This window comes from Festucalex cinctus, chromosome 15 (assembly GCF_051991245.1).
Source record: "Festucalex cinctus isolate MCC-2025b chromosome 15, RoL_Fcin_1.0, whole genome shotgun sequence".
Taxonomy (NCBI): Eukaryota; Metazoa; Chordata; class Actinopteri; order Syngnathiformes; family Syngnathidae; genus Festucalex; species Festucalex cinctus.
This window is the reverse complement of record NC_135425.1, coordinates 11899747-11908717: the sequence shown is the minus strand read 5'-3', so window position 1 is coordinate 11908717 and position 8971 is coordinate 11899747. Positions and strand designations below refer to the sequence as shown.

Sequence of the window (8971 nt, the reverse complement as noted above, 5' to 3'; positions counted from 1 at the left end):
CAAATCAAAACATGTCATTGTAGGCATATTTGCCATTCTATTTTAGGAAGTTCTAACAAATATGCCTGTTAATTTTTTTAAGATATGCATAAAAAATATAGGAATGTACGACGGCAAAAAACACAAACACATATTGACCTTGCTGTTGCAATATTTTTGAAGGGGAATATACTGTATTTAATTTGAGACACTTTATAATTAAACATTGTTACAAATCCGCACCACCACACCAGTTTAGCTCTCAGTGGAAAACTTCACTTTCTAGCTTAACGTTCCATTCAAAAGAGGATTTCAATTTGCAAGCCAGCTTTGGGGCTGCACCCATTTACATGCAAATACTAGACAAAAACAACAAGCAGCCCTGCAGTTCTTCAGTCCAGTCACCTACAATGTGGATCCCTGCCAGCCCCAGACATCCATTGTTTCCATCTCACGAGTGAAAAACTGTGCGCTTTGTTTCTCAGACCAAGAAAACGTGGATTTCAGGCTCCATCCAAGCAACAAACGCGCTTCGGGTTTCGCTTCACATCAAGTCAGGCTCGAAGTAAAAGCATTGCTCCGTCCACAGGATGAGTAGCCTTGGAGCTTAGACGTGGGGAGGACCATAAATCCAACAATGCTAAGTGGGATGTAAACAAGGATTGCAGGAGGGAGTCTCCAACTCTCCAACTTGAGGCGTTCACATTACAGACGTCTCGTGAGCCTCTTTTTGCCCCGATCATGGCTCAGTGTGCAGCTCATCCTGCTGTCCTCATCGTTATGCTGGTGATCAGTCTGGCTGCAGTTCTGCTTCTCACTGTACCAAGCGAAGACATTCCCAGGGTTCCCGGATTTATGGTAAGGTCGGTCCCGCGGGTTATTATTGGATCTGTGCTCGTGTCAGGTTAGTTTTGTAAACAAAAACTGTATAAGTGAAGCTGTCTGGAGGAATCTCTGATGCTAAACACTTGGTTTGAATTTAGATCAAGGTTTGAAATGATATTCTTTTATTTTCTGTACATTACAGTTTATGTATTCGTCACACCATATTGAAATTCACAGTGTTTATGCATCCATTATACATCTGCACAAAGTAAATAGCCATTTTTTTTTGTTTATTGAACATATAAACAAGTAGCAGAAAAATTAAAGATTTGAAAGAAGGAAAACCATATACAGTCATCATTAGTCACGGTTTACATGTTCCAAAAGGACTAGGAAGAAGTTGAAAATGTATCTAGTCCTACCCCTTATTCTTTGTATATTTTGACATCATACACTTACAGCAAGAAATAACCATCAGCTTGTAATGGGTGAGTGGTTGTTGGGTGTACAGGAATAGACTCGTGCTTTACCCTTATTTATGAGCGTGTATTCAAATTTTGAAGAAAATGACATTTCAATGAATACGATATTGAATGAAATCAAATACAGTGGACGTTCTAAACACCCCTGAGGTTTTACAATGTGCAACTCAACGAAAATACACGATGAAAGGACGTTGCACAAAACTCAAGACTTTGAACTGCCGTCATGTATAATCTCTCATCTGGTGTGACCTATTTCAGCTTTTGACATGTGTTAAAGGTCAACTCGGGTTTCTGCTGCCTGTACACAATCAAGGCCACAAACTGTTTCTTATGATATACTGTGTGTGTATATAAAATGTGTACACACTACAGCAGAAATAGTACTGTCACTAATAGTTTTAGAATCCGATTCATTTTAATTTTTTTCCTCGATTACTGTTTATTAACCAGTGATTGGTGTTTATTTGGTACTTCATATTCGTATAGTGACTTAAAAAAAGGGGGATTGATGTTGTAGACTACTATGTTACCGGTTTGGTCATTATTTTCCAAAGTAAAAACAGATGTTTACAGAAAATAATCAGTCTTCTTTCAGGAAGTACTACAGAACGGTGAATAATTACTGTTAATATGAGAAAATCATAAGCTTTGGACAATTTTTAATTAAAAAATGGCTCTAAACGATTACTCGATTATTAAAATATTTGTGGATTACTTGTCGATTATTCGATTAATTTTGACAGCGCTAAACAGAAAGGTTGTAAGACTGGTGTCACAAAAAATATATTCTAAAGCCGTTATGCTCCTGATGATCAACAAGCACGTCAACAAAAAGATCCTGTAGGCTTCGTTCAGTGTGTGAAAAGAGATGAGGAAAACTCGTGGCTGTTGTGCACTTTTTAACCACTTTTATTTGTTCCCTGATCTTGTAGTACGGAATTGTTTTGGATGCTGGATCATCACACACATCCTTATTTGTATACAAGTGGCCTGCAGACAAACAAAATGGCACCGGTGTGGTCACCCAACACAGTGAATGCCATGCAAAGGGTATGTTTTACCAGATTCTCTTCAACCAGCATTTTCTAGACCACTTGTTGTGTTTGCTGCCATGCAGTACCTTAGCAATGATTTATGTTTTATTTTTTAATTTACTTTCCAGGTATGATGCTCTAGTTACAACATGAATCGTGTAATGAAGTGCTTCTACCTCTTTCAGGGGGTGGGATATCCAGCTATGCAGGCCAACGGGGAGCGGCAGGGCAGAGCTTGGAGGAGTGTCTAGACCAGGCGGCGCACGATGTCCCTGCGCACAGACACAAGGTCACACCTGTGTACCTGGGAGCCACAGCTGGCATGAGACTTCTGCAGTGAGTTTGTGGACAGTTGAGGTGGAACTTTGCATTATTTTTATTTTTTATTTTTTATTTTTTATTTATTTTATTTTTTTTAAGAGCTCAGAATTGTTCATTCGGTAGTCTTACCGATTCAACGTCTTATCATCATTGCTCTTTTTTTTGTGTGTGTGTGTGTGCGCGTGCGTTTGCGTGTGTGCGTTTGCGTGCGTGCGTTTGCGTGCGTGCGTGCGTGCGCGTGCAAATACGTATAAATTTATACTCATTAATTCACCTAAAGCCTTATAAATATCCCATTACCCTTCGCCTTAACCAGGTACTTCAGAATCTTGCCAGAGTCGTGAAGTTTAAATGGTCAGGAGACCAGAGAAAAGGTCAGAAAAAAATAAAGAGAAAAGAAAGATAAATCAAAGTGAAATCCAGCACTGACCAAACACTTCCTGCCTTCCCCATGATTACAAAATCAAAGTCTTACGCCAACCCCGGAAGCCTCTAAATTCCAGCAAATTTAGCGAGATCTCAAGAGACCAGAGGAAAAACTAAAGAGAGGAAGGAGGGAAGGATTATTTTTTCTTATGTATCTAGAACAGTGGTGTTCAAACTACAGCCCGAGAGCCATTTGTGGCCCACCATCCATTTTTCAGTGGCCCACGACATATATGTACTAAAAATGCCATTTGACAAAGTTGATATTAAAAAAATAAAATAAAATAAATGTTTGGAAATGGTCTAAGTAAAAAAAAAAAAGAAAAAGAAAAAAGGTGCCACTGTTACAAATAAATTAATTTATTATATATATATTAGGGGTGTTAAAAAAAAAAATCGATTCGGCGATATATCGCGATACTACATCGCGCGATTCTCGAATCGATTCAATAATCGGCAGAATCGATTTTTTTTTTTTTTTTTTTTTTTTTTTTTTTTTAGGATTCACACCTTGAGCATGGAAGAATGTTATATGAACGGCACATTAAGCCTTAATATTTTTATTTTAATGCTGTTCAAACATGAAACAGATTACAACCTCTATAAGACTGAAATTTCAGATAAATAAATAATACATTTTCATATAAATCTTACACTCTACAAGCTTACTGATTAGTATTTTCTAAATATGAATGAAAAAAATTGCAACAATCGACTTATAAATTCGTATCGGGATTAATCGGTATCGAATCGTGACCATTCGTATTGGGATTAATCGGTATCGAATCGAATCGTGACCTGTGAATCGTGATACGAATCGAATCGTCAGGTACTAGGCAATTCACACCCCTAATATATATGTAGCATTTTTCTAGAATAAATTATTTGTAAAAATTTTTAGGACTAAACACAATTTCTCTTCATAACATTATGGGGTCCTTGTGTCCTGATTTTCTGTATGTGGCCCTCAAATGAAAAAATTTGGACACCCTTGATCGACAACATCATGCTTGCTTGCATCCTGTGTGGGTTTTCTCCGGGTACTTCCATTTTCTCCAACATTCCAAAAACAAGCTTACAACATTTTACAAGATAAATAGCTTTACATGGAAGTAAATTGAATGAGGTTGTTTGGTGGAACTGGTCTGTGATAATGTTTTTGTTTCACCCTCCTAGCATTTCCAGCCCAGAGCATTCAGCTCAAATTCTACAAGAAGTTGGCCAAAAAATCAAATCATACCCTTTCAGCTACCAGGGGGCCGCCATTCTGTCCGGTCAAGAAGAGGGAGCATATGGCTGGGTGACTGTCAACTACCTCTTAGAGAATTTCATCAAGGTAAGGGACTGTAAAATCATTAGCAATTTGTCTATTAAACCCCTTTCACGTTGAGTTGATGCTAGTGCTGCTTTTGTAGCTTCACATTGGCAGAGAACTAAACAAGAGTTATATTACACCACCAAAATAATATCCATTGTTTGGACAAGTGACGTGTGGTTACCTCTCAGAAAACTAGACTTAGAACTCCCCTGATGTGCCTGTCACATTTCAGGTCTGTATTAAAATTGATACCAAGTGGTCAGCTTGGTCAGTGAACAAGGAACCAAGGAACCCAGGTTTACAATGTCATTGTTGTCAGAGCCACCAAATGGTAGACTGTCCATGACTTCTTTTTTTTTTTTTTTAAAGGCACATACATTTGAATGACATCTGCATAAAAGTGGAACAATATTCCATGTTTCCTGATGGAGGAACCAAATAGTCAAGTAAATAAAAGTAAAAGTAAAGGGGGCCTAGAATTGAGCCCTGTGGGACACCACATGTGATCTAAAAGTCAGAGGCTAGTCAGTCATTCAAAAGATTTTCTTCCACCTGTAGAAAAGGGATGGTACTATCCTTCCGCCAGTTTTGTGATTGGATCTTTTTACATTTAAATACGAATAAAAAAAAAAAAAAAGTGTTATTTCTGGTTTTAACACCGAACTAGCACTGGCACCAGATCAGGGTGAATGGGGTATGAGCGTCTCATGACGGACTGGCTAAAAAAGGATGGTTAAAAGTAGTGTTGTTCCGATACCGATACTAGTATCGGCAGAGGTGCCGATACTGCATTAAAACAGTGGTATCGGTATCGGTGACTACTCACAAGTAACATGCCGATACCTTTAATTCCAACGCTAATATGGGATTTTGGATGCAGCATCTCGTGTGCACGACATTCACTGGTATGTGACATGTTCACTGCATGCCGATCTAAGATATCCTATTGGCCCTTGAATGCTCTGAACCAATGGCAGGACAGCTTTTTCATGTTGAGGAAAAAAAAAAAACTTAAGTATCGGTATGGTATCGGTATCGGCCGATACTTTAAAGCTGGGTATCGTATCGGTATTGGGAGGCAAAAAAACGGTATCGGAACAACACTAGTTAAAAGCTAAAAGTCATTGTTAGACCGAAACGTGTCACTTTTTTGACTTGCAGAATACTAAAGTGGTGTCTCCCTGTTATACTGTAATTCCCTTCTAGTATGGCTTTGTCGGGCAGTGGCTCAGCTCTGGCAGGCCCACAGTGGGGGCCCTCGATTTCGGCGGCGCATCCACCCAGATAACATTTGTGACTCGGGAGCAAGTCGAAGATGAGAAGGACATGATGAAGCTGCGTCTGTATGGTCAGGAGTATTCCCTGTACACGCACAGCTTCCTCTGCTACGGGCAGGATCAGGTCCTCAAGAGGCTGCTGGCCCACATTGTCAAGGTACTTTACTTTATTTTTTATTTTTTTTTATTTCATTATGATGCATCCCAATACATTCTATTTTTAAATTTAGTAAATTGTCCATCCATTTCTCTCAGTCTCAAGGTTATTCAGGATCAGTCACTCACCCGTGCCATCCTACAGACTCTTCTATAAAAGTAAATCTGGACAGTATATTCAACTCTCCATGTACAGCCAAGTACAAACCGAGCACCCATGAAGCGCAAGACTCTTTGCTTATACACGGCAGTGGAGATTATGAGCAATGCGTGGGCAACGTGTCAGAGATCTTCTCCTTCGACAGATGCCCCTTCTCTCACTGCTCCTTCGATAAAGTCTTTCAGCCCAATGTGACCGGCAGCTTCATGGTAAGAATCGGTAACATTGGGCTGTTGGAGACAATCAATACAAAATGCCATTGAAATACATTTTGCTGTATGCACTCACTGTACATGCAATTGTCTCATTTATGTTCTTGAACAGGCGTTTTCGGCCTTCTTCTACATTCATTCCTTCCTGCAGCGCATCACTGGAATCACAGTGAGCACTCCAGTACAAATGGAGGATGCTGCTCAAGCAGTGTGCAAGATGAGTTTTGCTCAGGTAATGTGTAATGTTTCGTTTGTGGTTTACGGCGTCTTGCAACAATCTCGCAAATATATATACATTTTACATACATAATTCACCCATTCAAATGTATGCTTTGCAGATTCTTTCCTTAATATAAAATTCAATGAAATGGTGAAAAATCGGTACTTGAACCCTCAAAGTAGAAAATAATCATTAAGTCTTTTACTGCCACACTTTATCAAAACAAAACAACCCCCACAGTGCCAGCCGATTTTGCCGATTACGAGCATTCATCAGATTTCATCAGATTCCGTCATGTTTCATTGTAGTTCCATACACCGGTAGCGCATTGAAAAGAGACACAATGCTGCCATCTACTGGCCATTGTTAGTTGGTTGGTGTTTTTGATTCCATAACCCATTGACCAGGCAGACGTTGCACTTAACATAGATACAAATTTAAAAAAAGAAAAAAAAAGTAGATGTCATTTAACGTTTAAGGCGGCATACATCGTGATTTTACTAATCGTCATTAAACGTTTTTGGCGGTCAAAGAGTTAAAAGTATTTTAAGTTAAAAATGCCACTTTTCAAAATGTGCACTTTTGTTCAAATCCCTACTCAGTGGAAGTTTGTGTATTCCGTGTTCTTGCAATGGCTTTATGTAGTGCAGGTTTATGTAACCACTCCAATTTAAAAAATAAAATAGAATTTGAATGTTTCTGGTATCATTTTTGCTTTCTTTACACTAACACGCCATTACATAATTTTTTTTAACACATTTATTCAGATGCTGGCTCTTGCTCCAGATCAAGCATCTCGTCTGAGGGACTATTGCGCTTCATCTGTATTTGTCAAGGTTCTCCTACTCAAAGGATACAGCTTTGATGAAAAGTCATTCTCACGCATTTCATTCAAGAAGAAGGTGAAAGCTTTAGCATGTTTTAACAGCCGGGTGTATCAAAGATGCTCTCATGCCAAAGAAGTGATCTCATTTTGTTTTTGATCCTGCAGGCTGGCGATACGTCAGTTGGATGGGCTCTGGGCTACATGTTGAGTCTGAGTAATTTGCTGCCATCAGAAAAAGTTCAAACATGGAAGGCATTAGCTACGGGAGTATGGGAAAGCCTTACCGTTCTTTTTGTGCTGCTCTTGGTCACCGTCCTGGTCTTCATCGCACTTCGAGCCTGTGAGTGGAAAAAAAGAGGACTCAACAGAGCTATCTAGACCGGCGAGGGCACACGGTGCAGCCAAAGAAACAATTAGACTGCGGCACGTTTACACTGTTTCGGCTCTGTGTATATCGCCCTGGATTTAAATATGAATGTGAAGTTTCAAAAATGTTTTGAATTCATGATTTCACAGGACCTCAAACTTGCTTGCAAAGTGACTTGACATGTCTCACACTGCAGACGTTTTACTGTAATTTCACAACTACTGTACAGATAATTTCTGTGGTGGAGCGCACACACAATGTAGAATATGTACTACAAAAGTTTTATTTAATTTCTAGAGTATATAAACAAGACAATTAAAAATGTGTTTCTAAAATATTACTGTAAGACCACACATTACCCTCTGTTTTATCTTAACTCAATTGTATATATTTTTTTTCCAGAAATTGTGGTGATTATACAGTTCGTACTATTCCTCTTGTACAGTTATTGGGGGAATCTTTCAGGTACTACTCTACTTTTCCTTATGTCACTTAAAGACGAACATGTGTTTCAGTAACAGACGTTTTATAGTTGATAATTCAATTGAAATTATGTATCTAAAGTTTTTCATTCTTTGGAATAAATAAAGAAAGCACACTTCTGTAAATGATCAGCAAACGTGGGTTCTAAGTCTAAGCAGAGATTTTTTGTCTTCAATTATTAAAAAGGATGTTATTAGGCTCTCTCATGCTTTCTGTTGGATTGTTGTCAGGTGTCCTTAATTGACGTAATCTACTACTGGGTGTGGGCGGGGTTACACACCGGTGTTCATTCAAATAAATGGCTGTGCACTCAGTCACTATGAGAGTTGCATGCAGGCCGAACGCAAACTGCTGCTGTCTTGTGTTTTCCTCCGTCTGCCGGCATTTCCAAGTCCTGAGGCATGGCTGCGCCAACAGGTTATGGGCCCAGTAGTAGATACGGGAAAGATTTTGGAAGCCGATGGAATCGTTTATGTTTTGACGGAGATGAAAAGAATTATGAACTGTGGGAAACAAAGTTCCTGGCACATTTGCGTCTGCTCGATCTCAAGAACACGATCTTGAGTGAACCTCCCGATGCAGACATGGATGATGCAGATGAAGACACCAGTAAAAATGAAGAGGCGTACGCAGTTCTAATTCAGCTGTTGGACGACAAAAGTTTGTCACTTGTGATGAGGGACGCCGCGGATGATGGCAGGAAAGCGCTGCAGATCCTGCGCGACCATTACGCAGGTAAAGGAAAGCCGCGCGTAATTAGTTTGTACACTGAACTGACATCTCTTCAAAAAGGTGTGAACGAAAGTGTCACGGACTACATTATTCGCACAGAGACTGCCATTACAGCGTTGCGTAACGCAGGAGAGACACTGAGTGACAGCT

The 8971-nt window shown here is 39.4% G+C and overlaps 1 protein-coding gene across 1 annotated transcript; it reads left to right on the top strand.

The window, feature by feature from the left end:
* Positions 1–362: 362 nt before the first annotated feature.
* Positions 363–8239, top strand: LOC144002340 (ectonucleoside triphosphate diphosphohydrolase 2-like). Its single transcript, XM_077497499.1, has 9 exons — positions 363–837; positions 2222–2339; positions 2509–2659; positions 4247–4406; positions 5595–5822; positions 5921–6190; positions 6306–6425; positions 7181–7315; positions 7405–8239. Exons 1-9 carry the CDS (start codon positions 721–723, stop codon positions 7615–7617), a joined length of 1512 nt encoding a protein of 503 aa, XP_077353625.1. The 5' UTR covers positions 363–720; the 3' UTR covers positions 7618–8239.
* Positions 8240–8971: the final 732 nt, after the last annotated feature.